Source organism: Puma concolor, chromosome B1 (assembly GCF_028749965.1).
Source record: "Puma concolor isolate L17-30 chromosome B1, mPumCon1.1.hap2, whole genome shotgun sequence".
In the NCBI taxonomy this organism is placed as follows: Eukaryota; Metazoa; Chordata; class Mammalia; order Carnivora; family Felidae; genus Puma; species Puma concolor.
The window spans coordinates 100155718-100174676 of record NC_141670.1 but is presented as its reverse complement, the minus strand read 5'-3'; the positions used below and the strand labels follow the sequence as shown (position 1 = coordinate 100174676).

At 34.6% G+C, this 18959-nt stretch overlaps 1 protein-coding gene across 2 annotated transcripts in view; it reads left to right on the top strand.

The window, feature by feature from the left end:
• Positions 1-18959, top strand: part of FAT4 (FAT atypical cadherin 4) — a 177124-nt gene that overhangs the window by 134966 nt on the left and 23199 nt on the right. For both annotated transcript variants that reach the window (XM_086704263.1, XM_025921676.2), the window contains 2 exons: positions 501-4850; positions 16115-16219. In XM_086704263.1, the coding sequence (XP_086560389.1) occupies positions 501-4850; positions 16115-16219 (4455 nt within the window). The remainder of the gene's footprint in view (positions 1-500; positions 4851-16114; positions 16220-18959) is intronic.

Genomic DNA, 18959 nt, shown 5'->3' with positions numbered 1-18959 from the left:
AAGAATCACAGTAATTTTAAAAAATGTATTAAAAATATTGTTGACTTGATTACATGTATGGTAATTCAAAGATACTTTAAGACCTAAGAGAGCAATTATCTTTTTTCATTGGGCAGAAACGTAGCTCTTAGCAGAACTCACATAGTATCATGTTTGTTGAAAGTTGTCTTATGTACAATTTTTCTCCTAGGAACTATAATTCTGAATGATTAGCCATTGCTCTTCACTGTGCTTTTCTCAAAGGCATACTGAAAAGTATTAAATCTAGTAGACCATATGGGTTTTAGTTAGAAAATGGCAGGTCAGCCCCTAAAGACTACCATTAAGTAGATTTGACTTGGGAACTTCAGAGATAATATAGGAGTTACTGTTCTTCCCAGTAATCATGAGAAAATTAAGTTATACTAGGGAGCAATATAATACTTTGTATACATTAATCCACTATCAAATGTTTTGTTTGGGTTCCATGTGATTATAACTGTACGCTCCATCTTTTATAGGTTCCTTCGTCTTTGCGGTTACAGTCACAGATGCTGATATTGGACCCAATTCTGAGCTGCATTATTCTCTTTCGGGCAGAAACTCTGAAAAATTTCACATTGACCCACTGAGGGGAGCTATTATGGCAGCTGGACCACTAAATGGGGCTTCAGAAGTGACATTTTCTGTACATGTAAAAGACGGTGGCTCATTTCCAAAGACAGATTCTACCACAGTGACTGTTAGGTTTGTGAACAAGGCAGATTTCCCTAAAGTCAGAGCCAAGGAACAGACTTTCATGTTCCCTGAAAACCAGCCAGTCGGCACTCTTGTCACCACCATTACTGGGTCCTCCTTGAGAGGAGAACCTTTGTCCTATTATATTGCAAGTGGGAATCTCGGCAGTACATTCCAAATCGATCAGTTAACAGGGCAAGTGTCCATTAGTCAACCTCTAGATTTTGAAAAGATACAAAAATATGTTATATGGATAGAGGCCAGAGATGGAGGCTTCCCTCCTCTATCCTCTTATGAGAAACTTGACTTAACAGTATTAGATGTCAATGATAACTCCCCAGTTTTTAAGGAAGATCCATTTGTATCTGAAATATTGGAAAACCTCTCCCCTCGAAAAATTCTTACTGTTTCAGCAATGGATAAGGATAGTGGACCCAATGGACAGTTAGATTATGAAATTGTTAATGGCAACAAAGAACATAGTTTCACTATTAATCACGCCACTGGCGAAATTAGAAGCATTCGGTCGTTAGACAGGGAAAAAATATCGCAGTATGTGCTCACCATAAAGTCCTCGGACAAAGGCTCCCCTTCTCAGAGTACCTCAGTAAAAGTCATCATTAACATTTTAGATGAAAATGACAATGCCCCAAGGTTCTCTCAAATATTTAGTGCCTATGTTCCTGAAAATTCCCCTTTAGGATACACAGTTACACGTGTCACAACTTCTGATGAAGACATTGGTGTAAATGCAATCAGTAGATATTCTATAACGGACACAAGTCTTCCATTTACAATTAATCCCAGCACAGGGGATATTGTAATTAGCAGACCTTTAAATAGAGAAGATACAGACCGTTACAGAATCCGAGTTTCCGCACATGATTCTGGGTGGACTGTAAGTACAGATGTCACAATATTTGTGACAGATGTCAATGACAATGCTCCAAGATTTAGCAGACCCTCTTACTATTTAGATTGTCCTGAACTTACTGAAATTGGCTCCAAAGTGACTCAGGTATCTGCAACAGATCCTGATGAGGGATCAAATGGGCAAGTTTTTTATTTTATAAAATCTCAGTCAGAGTATTTCAGGATTAACGCCACCACAGGAGAGATTTTCAATAAACAGGTCTTAAAATACCAAAATGTCAGTGGCACCAGTAATGTGAACATCAACAGACACAGTTTTATAGTGACATCTTCAGATCGAGGTAATCCTTCATTACTCAGTGAGACAACAGTCACCATCAACACAGTGGACAGTAATGACAATGCACCACAGTTTCTTAAAGGTAAATATTTTACTCCGGTCACCAAAAATGTTAAAGTCGGTACGAAGTTAATCAAAGTTACAGCAGTAGATGATAGAGATTTTGGACTGAATTCTGAAGTGGAGTATCTGATTTCTAATGAAAATCATTTCGGAAAATTCAAGTTGGACAACAGTACAGGGTGGATTTCAGTAGCATCTTCCCTGATCTCTGACTTAAATCAAAACTTTGTGATTACTGTCACCGCGAGAGATAAAGGAAACCCTCCGCTTTCATCCCAAGCAACTGTTCAAATAATTGTCACTGAGGAAAACTACCATACCCCTGAATTCTCTCAAAGTCACATGAGTGCAACCATCCCTGAAAGCCATAGTATCGGGGCCATTGTCAGAACCGTTTCTGCAAGAGACAGAGATGCAGCGATGAATGGCTTAATTAGGTACAGTATTTCTTCAGGAAACGAAGAAGGCATTTTTGCAATCAATTCCTCCACAGGTATATTAACACTAGCCAAAGCTCTTGATTATGAGCTATGCCAGAAACATGAGATGACTATTACTGCAACAGATGGAGGATGGGTTGCAAGAACTGGTTACTGCAGCGTGACTGTAAATGTGATCGATGTGAATGACAATTCTCCAGTATTCTTCCCTGATGAATATTTCCCTACTGTTTTGGAAAATGCCCCAAGTGGAACAACAGTCATCCACCTAAATGCTACAGACGCTGATTCCGGAACCAATGCTGTGATTGCATACACCGTCCAGTCATCTGACAGTGACCTCTTTGTCATTGACCCTAACACAGGAGTCATCACCACTCAAGGCTTCTTGGATTTTGAAACCAAGCAGAGCTACCATCTGACTGTGAAAGCCTTCAATGTCCCTGATGAAGAAAGGTGCAGTTTTGCCACTGTTAATATACAATTAAAAGGGACAAATGAGTATGTGCCTCGCTTTGTTTCCAAACTTTACTATTTTGAAATCTCAGAAGCAGCTCCCAAAGGCACAATTGTTGGAGAAGTGTTTGCCAGTGACCGTGATTTGGGCACTGATGGGGAGGTACACTATTTGATTTTTGGTAACAGTAGGAAGAAGGGTTTCCAGATCAATAAGAAGACTGGGCAGATTTATGTTTCTGGCCTTCTCGATAGGGAAAAAGAAGAGAGGGTATCTTTGAAGGTACTGGCCAAGAATTCTGGCAGCATTAGAGGCGCCGATATAGACGAGGTCACTGTAAACATCACTGTACTTGATGCCAATGACCCACCCATTTTTAGTTTAAACATCTACAGTGTTCAGATCAGTGAAGGGGTCCCAACTGGAACCCATGTGACATTTGTCAGTGCCTTTGACTCAGACTCTGTCCCCAGCTGGAGCAGGTTTTCTTACTTCATTGGATCAGGGAACGAAAATGGTGCCTTTTCCATTAATCCACAGACGGGACAGATCACTGTCACAGCAGAACTAGACAGAGAAACCCTACCTGTCTATAATCTCACGGTGTTGGCTATTGATTCAGGGACCCCCTCCGCTACAGGAAGTGCCTCCCTGTTAGTTACCCTAGAAGATATAAATGATAATGGACCTATGTTGACCATCAGTGAAGGTGAAGTTATGGAAAACAAACGCCCAGGAACTCTGGTGATGACCCTTCAGTCCACTGATCCTGATCTCCCTCCAAATCAAGGCCCTTTTACCTATTACTTGCTGAGCACAGGTCCTGCCACCAATTATTTTAGTCTGAATACTGCTGGAGTTCTGAGCACAACCAGAGAGATTGACAGAGAACAGATTGCAGACTTCTACCTGTCTGTGATTACTAGGGATTCTGGTGTTCCTCAAATGTCTTCCACAGGAACCGTGCATATCACAGTTATAGACCAAAATGACAATCCTTCACAGTCTCGGACTGTGGAGATATTTGTTAATTATTATGGCAATTTATTTCCTGGTGGGATATTAGGCTCTGTGAAGCCGCAGGATCCGGATGTGTTAGATACCTTCCACTGCTCCCTTACTTCAGGAGTTACAAGCCTGTTCAGTATTCCAAGGGGTACTTGTGATCTGAATTCACAGCCAAGGTCAACAGACGGCACATTTGATCTCACTGTCCTTAGCAATGATGGAGTTCACAGCACAGTCACGAGCAATATCCGAGTTTTCTTTGCTGGATTTTCTAATGCTACTGTGGATAACAGCATCCTACTGCGTCTCAGCATTCCAACAGTAAAGGACTTCTTGACTAACCACTACCTTCATTTTCTACGCATTGCCAGTTCCCAACTGACAGGCTTAGGGACTGCTGTGCAACTTTATGGTGCATACGAGGAGAACAATAGAACATTTCTTTTAGCAGCTGTGAAACGAAACAATAATCAGTATGTGAATCCCAGTGGTGTAGCCACCTTCTTTGAAAGCATCAAAGAGATCCTTCTCCGGCAGAGTGGAGTAAAGGTAGAATCTGTGGATCATGACTCATGTGTTCACGGCCCATGTCAGAATGGAGGGAGCTGTATAAGAAGACTGGCTGTGAGCTCTGTATTAAAGAGCCACGAGAGTCTCCCAGTCATCATTGTGGCAAACGAACCTCTGCGGCCTTTCTTATGCAAGTGTCTGCCAGGTTATGCTGGTAGCTGGTGTGAAATAGATATAGATGAATGCCTTCCATCCCCTTGCCACAATGGTGGGACCTGTCACAATTTAGTGGGAGGATTTTCCTGCAGCTGCCCAGATGGCTTCACTGGCAGGGCCTGTGAGAGAGATGTCAATGAGTGCCTGCCTGGTCCCTGCAAGAACGGTGCTGTCTGCCAAAATGTTCCAGGAAGCTTCAACTGTGTTTGCAAAACTGGATACACAGGTATGACAATGTTTGGCTTTTTCACTAAGGCTTTAGTCATGTCAAGTATAGTAGAAAGCAGTGTGTTTTGTCATTTTTAAATGGTTTTCCATAATCATAGCAAATGCTTTAAGTACTTATTATTGGCCTACACTGTTCTAAGGACTTTACCTGTATTTATTTTACTTACTTTTCACAAGAGACCCATGAGGTTGGGATAAATATTTTCCAGTTTATACAGATAGCGAAGCTGAAGGAGAGAGAAGGTAAGTCAGTTTTCTAAGATGACCCAGATTTGTCATAGAGTCAGGTGGTAAGCCTACACAGTTATTTCCAGAGTTTAAGCTCTCAATCTGCTAATTGTACAAGAGCAAAAACCATATAATGTCTTCAAAGAGTGTTCTCAAGTCTAAGGCATAAGGCCTGGACCATTTGATGTCCTAAATATGTCAACAATGGTTGTTGATTCTTTTATTTTATCGTCATCTTTTTTTTTTTTTTGGTGTATCTTCATCATTTTTATGATCTTTTAAAATCATTATCATTATTACTGAAATTTGATCCATATTTAAGGGCAGCAAGAGCAATGTGTTAAGATTGAAATTAAAATGCCATGTATTTCTACTAGTCAGGTAGAAGGCATAATACCTGACTTCTCTGGAAAATCACAACAGAACTGAACCACAATTTACCTTGACATTTTAGAAGCATAATAAAACATACAGCAGCAAATATGTTTCACTAGTCTTTGGCATTTTAACAGGGTATGATGTACAAATATACATATATCTCTATAAGTTTCTGTCTCTAATTATCCAGCTAGCTAGCTGGCTATCTTCTATCATCTATCTACTAACTGATCAGTGGTTGGTGCACCTTCAGTGTGTGTAAATATTATGCTTTTAATAAGTCTGAGGAGAGAAAAATTCTCTGCTGTCATTTGCACACTATACATTGTTAGTCCATATATATTACATTGGGTTGCTTTGCAGGGTTTATAAACACAATTTAAAGTACCAGCGAAATAGATAAAACCAGGACGTAGTTTTTTTTTTTTTTTTAATTTGGTAGATATCTTACAGAATAATATTCAAAAGAAGCTTTTATAAGAAAATACATTTAGATATTGTGTTTTCAAATAGGTGCCCATCATGTATATACTAATGGTTTTATATTTGAAGAATTGAATTGCTTGATAGTGACATAAAGCAAGTGTGAATGAGTCAAGGTTTAACATACAAGCTTTGCCTATTAACAAAATAATATCCTTGAAGTATAGATGAAGAAAAGGTGCAACAATAATGTATAATGAAAAGAATCAGGAATTTGATAGTATTTGATTTAACTATAGCTTTTGGAAACTCATTTAACCTTGCTGACCTTCAATTTCTCCATCTGCAAAATGAGATTACTCGTATTTACTTATCTTTCAGGCTTGTGGTAATGAATAAAGATAATGCTTGTAAAACGCCCACCAGAGTGTCCAGCATTCAATAACTAGTAATGTAAATTAGTTGTATTAGTAGTGGTGTTATAAAGGGGCAGCACAGAATTTCTAAAAAGACAGAAGCCTCAATGCACAAGTTGTGAATCCTACTACAGTTGTATTCTTAGCATCATGAGTAATTTGGCTCCATCTAAGTTATCAGTTCAGAATTTCTAGAAAATCTTCCTCAATCTTTCCTACTCCAACCCCAAAAATTACTTCCTCTGTTGAAAATTCAACAATAAGGATTATTTTTGTCCATTTTAGTATAATATGCTCATTCACATTTAGATTTAAAATGAGTTTATACTTAGTCCTAAAATGAAAAATGTGTGAAGGCATTTGGTAGTAGATAGGAAACAGGGAAAGTACCGTGGGTATGAGCAAAAGCACCATATGCTGATTGCAGCATAAATGTTGCTTCATGATTGGGCATAGAACTAATTCCTTAACATTAATTCTTTCTTTCTTCATTACATTAGATTTAAACGTACATTGCCTACTTTTCTAAATGTAGTAGTTGAAACTTTTAGGAATACCTTTCTTTTCATTATGAAATATGCATATCATTTATTAGGTGGCTATTTAAAGCACTGCTTTAGGGGAGCTTGGGTGGTTCAGTTGATTAACCATCCCACTCTTGATCTTGGCTCAGGTCATGATCTCTCAGTTCATGAGTTCAAGCCCTGCATTGGGCTCTCCGCTGATAGCACAGAGCCTGGTTGGGATTCTGTCTCTCCCTCTCTGTCCCTTCCCAGCTTGTGCTCTCTCTTACTCTCTCAATATAGATAAATAAACTTAAAAAAAAAAAAGCACTTCTTAAAGTCTTTGCATCATAGACATTATTATTCACTTAGTTATTCATTTAGTTCTCAAAATTCAATGAAACTGTATTATCACTATTATTATTCTTATTTTAAGGGCAAAAAATATTGGGATATTGGGTCTCAGATAGGTTAAAAGAGATTAAATAACTTGCCTCTTGCATGGCACAGAAGATGGTCTAAATGAGTCTTGACTATAAACTTGACTTCTTTCTACTTTTTTTTATGTATGTGATTCTTCATCACATACTTTTTTATACGTATACAATTTTTATATTTTTTTCTTATATGTGATTTCTATATGTGATTCTTCATCACACATTTGTTTGTATTTGCTATAGAGTATTATGGCAAGTCCATGATATCTTTTGAGAACTTTTTGTACGTTTTTCTACTGGATCCTCACAAAAAGCATATGAGATAGTGTATTGGAATGAGATTGGTCAAGACTGAAATTACTTCCAGACTTCTAGGTAGGAAGGTACTTAGTACTTGGAAATGGCTTACAATATCGTTAAACTGCCTAAGAATGAAGGTCAGGAAAATTCACCACTAACTTCAGCAATAAGACCGTTGCAGATACTGCAAGAAACCACAACTGATCATCTTGTCTACCTGCAGTCTGCAAAGAGTCCCAAAACAGCCCCTGCTTTGCTTTCACTCTTCAGATATTATTCAACTCACCCCCTGGCAGAATCTAAACCTGAGCCCTCCTGGACAGGAGTCTAGAAAAGAGAGTTTTGTGACTCCCAGGCCCTGTACTTCAGAAGGATAGGAATGATGCTGAGTGTCAAGAGATAATATCTGGCATAGAAAGATACTATTATTACTCCTATTTTATGTTGTAGAAAACTTAGCCTACACTCAGGTGACTCTAGAGCCAAAGCTTCCAAAGATTAGATCATAACCTCTGTCTGTTACAAAAGTTATTTGAAGTTACAAAAATAGTTTGCAATTACTGTGTAATTTTACATACTGTCCCTCTTCGTGGCTCATTTTAGTCTTCATTTGCATACATGGAGATAATCCAACTGATCAAGAATGATGTAAAAACACAAAGTCGAATGATTAATATGGATTTTTTATTTTTTGAAATCATGTAATTCATTGTTTTAAATTCTACATGCACAGTCCATCCAGTAAAACTAGCAGATCATTCAAGTCTGATAGTTTTAGTTTTGTTTTGTTTTATAGGAAACATAGTGACAAATTGTTATTCCATACACTAAATGAAGAATGTATTGTTCAAATGTCTGTATCTGTTTAATTCTTTGTAAAGGTAATGCCTGAAAGATCATTTTCAGTTATTCCTTCCAGGTAGTCTTTACCAGCTAATCTGACTTAAGGAAGATGGAGTAAATGCATCAAAACATCTTAAAGAGCTAATCAGCCATAAGACAAGATTGATACTTAAGCATATGTGTACCTCATAGAATGAATTTTTAAAAATATTTATTGCAGTCAGCTTTAGTTTTGTTAATATTAATTAAGTACTAATGCTTTAGTAAAGCTTTCTCCAAAGCCTGTGTATATCAATATCAGATCATGAGAACTGTTTCCAATCACCTATATTTTTTATTTATTACTGTTTTGTAATTTAATCTGTATTTCTTTAATGGTTTTATTTTTTTTAATATTTATTTATTTTTGAGAGAGAGACAGAGTGTGAGCAGGGGAGGAGCAGAGAGATAGGGAGACACAAAATCTGAAGCAGGCTCCAGGCCCCCAGCTGTCTGCACAGAGCCCAACGTGGGGCTTGAACTCATGAACCGTGAGATCATGACCTGAGCCAAAGTAGGATGCTTAACCAACTGAGCCACCCAGGCATCCCCCCTTTAACGGTTTTTAAAGTCTGTGGCATTACAAATTGAAACTGTGAGATTTTCTTAAACTTTATGTTTAAAATAATCCTCAGATATTTCCCCATCTCTCTCTCTCTCTCTCTCTCTCTCTCTCTCTCTCACACACACACACACACACAACCACTGCACATTTCATATGAAGTTAGAAACTGTGCTGAAGATTGAAAGAGTGAGTGGCTTATGCACTGACACAAACCAAGAGACTTTATCCTAAGAATCCTACAGGGGGTGATTAAGTGTTAGCTGAACAAGGATTTTGTGTGAACGTCCTCTAGAGGTATAAGTATAAAAATGAAAATTATGGAACAAACACAATAAAAAGATATGAAGGGATGTAGTGATTACCACATTGCCACCAGTATAGTCCTGATATATATGTATATACCATATATATATTTTAAATTTTATTTTCTAGTTGGTTATCATAGCATCACATAATACATATGAAATAAGGATTTTTTTAAATGAATGAGTGATTTAGAGGGAATGAATTTGCTTGTATAACTTGTCTTTCTGATCTCTTTTTCCTAATTACTAGAAAAATGACCAAAAGGAAATTGAAAAAAAAAAAAATAGTGAGACTTCATACTCAGTAACAATCACTTCATGTTTCATTATTTAAAAACTGTTCTATAATTTAATTTTTATATCACTAAGTGAAACTTTGATTCACTATAATACAGGTTATTCGACAGAATGAATCAATAGTATAGGACATGTGAAAAATTAATTTCTAGATTTTCGCAAGGTTTAACAATACCAGAAATTACATCATTGTTGATATATACCTCAGTAAATCAAAAGAGAATATCTTTCATATATTCATACCTCAGAAGTTCATAACATGCCTCAGTTCCTCCTCCAGAGGAAATTAACAACTACAAATCCAGTATTTCTTTTCCTATACAAATGAAAAGTTCTCGCATTTAAGAAGACTAATTAGAAAGCATAATTAGAGTCAGTAACCACTTATCATTTGTCTTCCTGCTCTAGGCTTCCACTGTTTGTAGCACAATGTTGCATTAAGTCATTCACATAGGAATGGATGGTGTTATAAAATGCAGCAGGTAGATGGAGCTTATTCCCAAATCTGGGTCTCTCTTAACAGAATTAGTTCATAGCCCCTTTAACCTTTCCCATCCACTTTCACACATCTGGATGCATTTTAGGTGTGGTATTTGGAGTCGTGCCAGGGTGTATTACCATATGGAGAAGTTTTCCTATGCTCTCAAGTAAGTCCTGATATTTCAGAGGATGAGATATGTCCATTCATCACTTTTATGACATTTGACAGTATAAATAGGAATTTTTTTCCAGACATATATAAAGTTATAAACAGGTTGTGCTTAGTAATTTTACTGAAAAACTTGGCAAACATTTGCTTTCATGAAGATGGGAGTTGTAACTGAGTCATTCTTTCAAAATCACAACAGTCATACATGGATGTTGTCAATGATCATGTGACAAGAAAACCATAGAACATAAACAAAATGTAGCGAATAGATAGGAAATGATAATTTCTGGGAGATACGGAAGAGTGGCTCATTTCTTGTTTTGATTACTTTACTTTAAAATATGATTTGCAACTTACAAAAGCATTAATAAGAGGTTTCCAGAAGCTTAAATGCTTCTTATTTCTGCAGAAAACAAACATGTATTTGTAAACTTGTCATGGATATTATGAATGTGATTATACATCATCATCTGTAGCCTCATTGAAATTGTATTTGTACATGTTTTAAAATACAAAAATAAAATATTTTCCCCTTTGTCTTTCTTTCTAGCAGCTCTTAAACATGATATTTTTGCTTTCTCTTGATGTAATAAAACAAAATACTATTTGATTAGGATATTTTGATGAGCTATCTTCATAGTTTTTTTCACAATAATAGGAAACATTAATAGTGTGAATAAAAGCTACTTTCTGCAAAAATAGTAAAAAAGCTTATAAGCATAAATATTCAGAATAAATAACATATATATCATAGAATTAGATTTATTTATTTTTTTAATTTTTAATTTACTTTATTTTTTTTTTAATTTTTTTTTTTTCTTCAACATTTTTTATTTATTTTTGGGACAGAGAGAGACAGAGCATGAACAGGGGAGGGGCAGAGAGAGAGGGAGACACAGAATCGGAAACAGGCTCCAGGCTCTGAGCCATCAGCCCAGAGCCCGACGTGGGGCTCGAACTCACAGAACGCGAGATCGTGACCTGGCTGAAGTCGGACGCTTAACCGACTGCGCCACCCAGGCACCCCTACTTTATTTATTTTTTAAATTTACATCTAAATTAGTTAGCATATAATGCAACAATGATTTCAAGAGTAGATTCCTTAGTGCCCCTTACCCATTTAGCTCATTCCCCCTCCCACACCCCCTCCAGCAACCCTCAGTTTGTTCTCCATATTTATGAGTCTCTTCTGTTTTGTCCCCCTCCCTGTTTTCATATTATTTTTGTTTCCCTTCCCTTATGTTCATCTGTTTTGTCTCTTAAATATCAGTGTTTTTGTTTTGTCTCTTCATATCAGTGAAGTCATATGATTTTTGTCTCTCTCTGACTGACTAATTTTACTTAGCATAATACCCTCCAGTTCCATCCACGTAGTTGCAAATGGCAAGATTTCATTCTTTTTGATTGCCGAGTAATACTCCATTGTATATATATACCACCTCTTCTTCATCCATTCATCCATTGATGGACATTTGGGCTCTTTCCATACTTTGGCTATTGTTGATAGTGCTGTTATAAACACAGGGGTGCATGTGTCCCTTCAAAACAGCACCCCTGTATCCCTTGGATAAATGCCTAGTAGTGCAATTGCTGGGTCGTAGGGTAGTTCTATTTTTAGTTTTTTGAGGAACCTCAATACTGTTTTCCAGAGTGGCTGCACCAGCTTGCATTCCTGTAGAATTATATTTATTAATAGTATAATCAATTTAGATATAAAATGGACTTTAATAGTTTCACATAGTCTCCTTTCTACCTATGTACAAATACAAGAGGTGCAAAAATAATATTCGTTGTGATATAATATATTACGTACAGTCTAAGATATTAAAGTGAAGCCTACATGGACTGTCAGATATCAGAAATCATATTCTCATAGCTGGACAAATTAGCAGATGAGAATAAGTGTGCTGCTCCACATAATCAACACTGAAATGTTCTGTTGGAATGAATGAAACTTGAATATGCATCCTTGTTGAAAAGACCATAGGTGATCACAGAACGGTCAGTTTATGAATTCATCGTAACTTCTGCCCCAAACGCGAAGATACATGCTAAATCTATTTTGTAAGTTTAAACTATAATCTTGGAAAGTCTGTAGATACACTGGCCTCCAATTATGCATTATCTTCAGCATTCCTATTCTCCAGGTGCTAAGAGCTTATACTTCTTGAAGCACACATCCTTCTATCTATGATAAATAATTTATATCAGCACAATTAATTGATGGATGTCAAAGGACTTAGACCAGTTTAAGCTTGTAAACAACTGCTGTCACAACTAACATATCTTAATAGAACAAGGCCTTTTGAGTTCCAGATCCTTGAGTTTGAGATCCTTTTCTTTGTGCAAGCCTTATCAGTATACTTCAAAGCCTCAAGGCTATGGCAAATATTGTTAATAGACTTGCAGCTTTAATTAAGTTAATGACCCAAGATTTAGCTTTATATGGATTCTCCAACACATCAGATTTTCTATGTTAGAGTAATTCAAACTGCTGCGTTCTCTAATAAACATTATGCCATTAACACGAGTATTTAAGTAGATAGATGTTTACAGAACTTGCTGCTGACTTCTAACTGGATAATAGAGCATGAACTTTCCAAACCTAAGAAATTTGCAACTGAAGGCTTTCTTTTGATTCTACGTAAAATTATGACATCTTTCCTTCATTACACAAGTCTTTTTAATAATAATTTAAATTTCAACATTGAGTTTTTTAAACTATGTCTTTGTATCTAGTATGGCAACTTCTTTTAAATTCACCAATTATTAAAAAAACCTCATTAAATGGAGTACTCAAACTAAATTTTTGAATGGTAAATAATTTACATACTGTAATACCAACATTTAAGACTATTTTTCTCAAACTCAACAATAAATCCATTTATTTAACCCCTACCAAAGTCACTTTTCACATTTTTAAAAATATTTATCTACCAGGGAAAAGTAAGAAAATAAAGCTCTGGTTTCAATTAAAACGTAAAATGAAAGACTGAATTTTTCTCTTACAACTGTCTATTTAAATTGTTGTATACTCAAAGAATCAGATTCCATTGAGAATTTATTTTAACTTTTAAAAGAAATTCATTCTCAAACTAATATTTTCTTAGTTTGTAGTTTCTTCTGCAATTTCCATAGTTGCTATATGTTTTAATACATGAGTAAGTCTACCTAATTTGGGTTTTTTTTTCTCCATTTTTAATTTTGGACTGAAATAGCCTATAGTATATATTTAAATTAAATTCAGATGTCTATATTAAATTCTAATTTTGTGAGGGGTAAATAAGATAGCTAATTTATATAAATTACAAAAAAAAAAAAAAACCAAAAAACACCTGATTTTCTTTTGCTGTTGTTGTTTACACCACAAATTTAAAAGGTAGTCTTTCCCAACAGGATTCTAAAGAGGATGTATTTGAGATTTATAGTATCAATGACTTGGGCTTTTATACACAGATATTTTTCTTGGAGGAAATTTAAGTCCAAATATTTGAGTATCGTTCATGCCCGTGCTCCCTAAATTGGTTACTCTTTGCTCCCCATTTCCAGTCATCAAAAAGTAAAGCTGTAATTTTGGAACCCACTAACTTGTTTTCACAATATAAGTGTTCTACTGACTGCATTTGTCCAGTATGTTAATCTATGTACACATGACCCTTAAACAATACACTTTTGAACTGTGCAGGGTCCACCTCACATATATATATATATATATATTTTTTTTTTTTTGATAAATATAGTACAGTATTATAAACATATTTTCTCCTTCCTTTTCATTTTCTTAATAACATTTTATTTTCTCAAGGTTACTTCATGATAAAAATACAGTGTATTAATACATATATAAAACGTGTTAATTGACTATGTTATTGGCAAGGCTTCTGATCGACAGCAGGCTGTTAGTAATTAACTCTTGGGGGAGTCAAAAGTTATATGTGGATTTTCAACTGGGGGGGGTCGGCTTCCTTAAAAACCCTGTATTGTTCAAGAACAACTGTACTCAATACATGCTACTTTTAACATAATTCTAAAAGAAATTTTCAAAAGAAAAAAAAAAAGATAATTAAACCTTATTTAGTCCCATAGCACATGTGAAAATTATGTATGTTCTTATAGTGGAGAAAAATACAAGTAGTGGATATGACTTTCCTGATAGCAAATAAATAATTAAAAGTACAGCCCATAGGCCTTATTTATTGGGCAATACTAATATTTTATTAAAGAAAAAAATTCACTTCTCTAGAATGGTCTGTCAGAAATCCAATTGGAAAACGCCACAGGAAAGAGTTCTATGACATAGCATCTCTCTTATGATATTGTACAGGCTTATAGTAAAGTTCTTCTGCCTGTTTCTCAAATGTAACTAATTGCTATAATGCTTAAAACCCAATTTCTGTGCCTGTAGATTGGTAACTTGTTTATTTTCATTATTTCCCTTTAGAATGGAAAGGTATTCTAAAATTGTTACTGTTTTACCTTTTAAGGAGGTTCCCAATTTTATTTATAAAGAAAAAATGTTGTTTATGACCCTATGATGTAGAGAAACATGTTTAGTTAGCAATGTCATGCATTCTGACTCATGCTTATAATTTTAACTGGAACAATTGTGGGTACATAATCAAGCCACAAAAACAGAACTAAATTAAACAAAATTTTGACTATGTTTTAAGCATAGTAATCATGATAAAATGGATTATCTATGCTCATAGAAGCATTTCTAGTTCTTATACTAGGAAGTAGAAAATAATTTTCTGGAAAAAAACTCTAATTAAATAACTAAACCTTCATATCATTAAGTGGAAATTAACAAAGAACTCTATACCATCTTATTGTTTCTGGGAATTGGAAAACTAGAAGCTATTCTAACAAATAAGTCATTACAGTATTTAAAATTATAGAAAAGTGACATTAGAACAACCAAAAACAGATAGGACTGACCATAAACTCTAAATTTGGCCTACCAAGTGGTTAAGTATTCACCCACAGCTTTGCAAAACCTAGATATGGGAACAGACCTACATTGGTCTTGTGCCATAGTTTTGCAATTTCTTAGGCAAAATATTAGACTTCAAGAGCCTCTTCTTTTTCATCTGTGAAATATAAAAGTTTCCTAATGTTTGGATTAATCTCCCCCATTAAAATGGAAATGCCATGTTCTGACACATCTGCTTTTTTTTTTGACTGCCATATCCCCATCTTAGAAGATGGCCAGTAATAGTTAATATTAATGGATTTAAGATCTATGAGGAGTTCTTGGATACTGAATGATGTGCTGGTTGTGTATGAATGTTTCAGAAAAAAGACAAGGTATCCATAACTTGTAGTCAAGAGTAAATCTTAAGTATTTGAAATATATGATGTGTTTCTGGATTTCTTATTCTGTTTTACAACAGAAATTTTTAAGTGAAGGGACATTTCGGAGAGGGAAAATATTTTAGTTTGACAAATAAGCTAAACGAAATTGATTCTTACCTTTAAAAAAATCTGAGTCAAGGAAATTTCTACAGTGAGAATTATACTATAGAACTTTCAAATCTCATTATAAAATTGAAAAAAGAAGCAACACTGACAAGAGAAAATAAGTTCAGTGAAAACATTTAAATATGTTCACATTTGTGATTTTCCTGAAAACAGTAGTTCCTTCCAAGATGATTATACAAATTATTTCCCAACTATTTTAATGCACATCTTTACCCTGAGACAAGTAAATAGGATTTTGAACTCTGAGGTATTCCAATTTTCTCATGGCAAGTAAAATGTTCTTATATTTCTTTTCTCCAAGATATGATCTCTCAGAACAGATTTTTACATATGGTGATGCAGTAATGGTATCAATATGTTTGCATAAGATTTTTAAAAATGAATTTGATACTTTTCAGGGAAACTGTGTGAATCTTCAGTCAATTACTGTGAATGTAACCCCTGTTTTAATGGAGGTTCCTGCCAAAGTGGTGTGGAGTCATACTATTGCCATTGTCCATTTGGTGAGTTCAGCTTATTTATTGATATAAAATATCAATCTATTTTGGCATACAGTTTAGCAATTTTACTTTATTGTGGCCATGAGTGATTAAGAAAATATTAGTTGTTTTACACAGGAGGTTTTAGCAAAATGAAGGTACAAAGGTTTGATAATTTTTAGAAAGTTAATTATGGAATGCCCTTGAATATATTGCTTTGATTATTACTAGAAAAGCAATTGATGCAAGATAATTGAATTTGATGTTGTCTCCTCAGGACATTTCCCTTCAATATTTATGGATGACTTCTTTTTAGCCTGGAACATATCAAAGAAAAAATCTTTTAAAGCACTCTATGGCATCACTCCCTACTTAAAATCTTTAAGGATAATTAATCGAATTGGTTTTTGTTTTGTTTTGCTTTTTTTTTTTTTTACATTAATTCATCCACTTCTAATAGAAGGATTTAATAACTAGACATGCAATTTTCATGACAGGCTTTTTGTAGATACTACCAAATAACTAATCAAAATTCAGACTAATAATGTCTTTTTTGAAAAAGAAAGTTGTTACAATTTTTTTTTAACACATTAGTATCTATTGACCATACTGGAATGAACTAAAAGATTTCTTTCAGATCTCACTCAAATGTTATCCAGCACTGAGACCACCAAGGACTATGAAAACAGCTTTGGAGCAAGCTTTTATTTTAACCTGGGTTGTTTCAGCGCTTTGTGATTATTCCATTTATTTAAGAGATACCTTACCCCACAATATAGTATTCATCCCCAGATGTCCTACAGTAATTAAAGACCCTAATCTCTCTCCATAAACAAGAGAAGAGAAAGATATTTTGTAGTCTTTTGAGTCATTGTGCTGTATGGACTCTGAAAAGTGAATCTCAACATATATTGGAGAATAGAATTTAAAACAGAATCTGAGATTTCTAGTAAAACTAAAATGTAGTGTTAATTCATTTTCAAATAACTCCATGACTCTATCTAGTTTTATCTTCGCAAAGCACAACATCAGTAGAATGATAAAGGAAAACAGAATATAAGTATCTAATTGTGAGCCATGCATTTAGCAGTGGTTCTGAGGTCCAGAAATTGAAGACTTTCTCTGAAGTCAAAAAAAATAAAAATGAAACAAAACTACCCCAAGATGATATAGTAACTAGAACACAATATTATTTTCAGTTCAGTGACATTTACAGGATCCCTGCTTTTTAAAAAATTTTTTTGAGATTCTCACCAACAATGCCTCTGAAGCAGTGAAAAGTAGATTAAGGTCAAAATAACCACAACTTTAGATCTTCTAAAAACTTCTTTCAGTAATCTGTTATAATCCTAAAGGGTGCTGCTTTCTATAGATAACCACAAGCAGGTTTCATGGTTTAACTTGTATTTGGAATGAAAGATAAGGGGATTGGAATGCAAAGTGGAAAAAAATGAATTTTCAAGTGACTGAAGAAAGGTTTTTACATTTTTAGAGATTGCATTGCATTTCAGTTGCAAATATGAAGATTTAAGATAATTGATACCAAATAGAAACAAGTCGTTGCTGCAGTGTAGCTGATACAACAATCGTTGCCTATTGGGCAAAAGTGTTTGGGGTCCAAATGGACCTTGCCTTCACCCTACCTGAGTTCCCCAGGGAAAGCGGACTAGCACAACAATGTAAATTGGAGGCAGATCACATACAGTTGGCAGCAGATTTCTCCCACTGTTTCTTCCAGTGGCAAACAAACAAACAAACAAACAAACATTATGTAAACTTTGACATTGTCAGTTGGCAATAGAAGATTTATAAAAGAAAAGAAAACGGAAAACCTTAAAACAATAATACATGACTGGAGACCAGAGAGAATTAAAGGATAAAGTATTTTCCTTTTCAAATTGAATGTGGGTGAACCATACAAATACAAATGACAGATGGAATGCCTCAAACAAATAGCTGGAGGTAGTTACACATGCATCCTATAAAACAACATCCTAACTGTAATTTGAAATTGGGAAGAAATTTTGCACTGTTTACTTTCTCATCAGTGAAGGATTTGTTGTTTGGATTTTTAAAATTTTTTCAGATTTTTGTTTTTTTGGATTTTGTTTTAGAAAACCATAAAGTGCTTACGATTTTATAAAGGAAGCCTGCATAATTATAACTTCCTATGTATGTATATATATGTATAACTATCCACACACAAAATATTCCTTATTAGAGTAATTTTAATAATTTCACCTGATCTTTATGTAGATTTATTTCACAGCATTTCATTTGGAGGGCTGTGTTAAAATCTTCATTGAATTTTATTTTATTTTAAAAACAAGAATGTACCTTTCTCTAAGAAAAATATTCCATAAACAAATATTTTCATGAATCAATTTGTATCTAGTGCCTATTTGAATAAAAATGTAGGACATCTTTCCAGTATGTATATTCTTTTTGCATAAATCAATTTTTAAGCACATGTTCATATTTTTAATTAGAAGAGCCCATAAGAACACACAGCACAATTTTTTTACTCAGTAGTCTATTTCATTTCTATGCTCCATCTCTGCTTCTTCTTTTAACTTTCATTACTCTTCCTGTATATATAAGCAAGATATACGTAATATAGTAAATGGACATTTAATATAAATAAAATTTAAAATTTGTGTATATATGTTATATATATACACATTATTAATTATATAATAATATATGATATATATCATATATTTATGATATACAAATAAATGTATGAAATATTGACAATAGATAT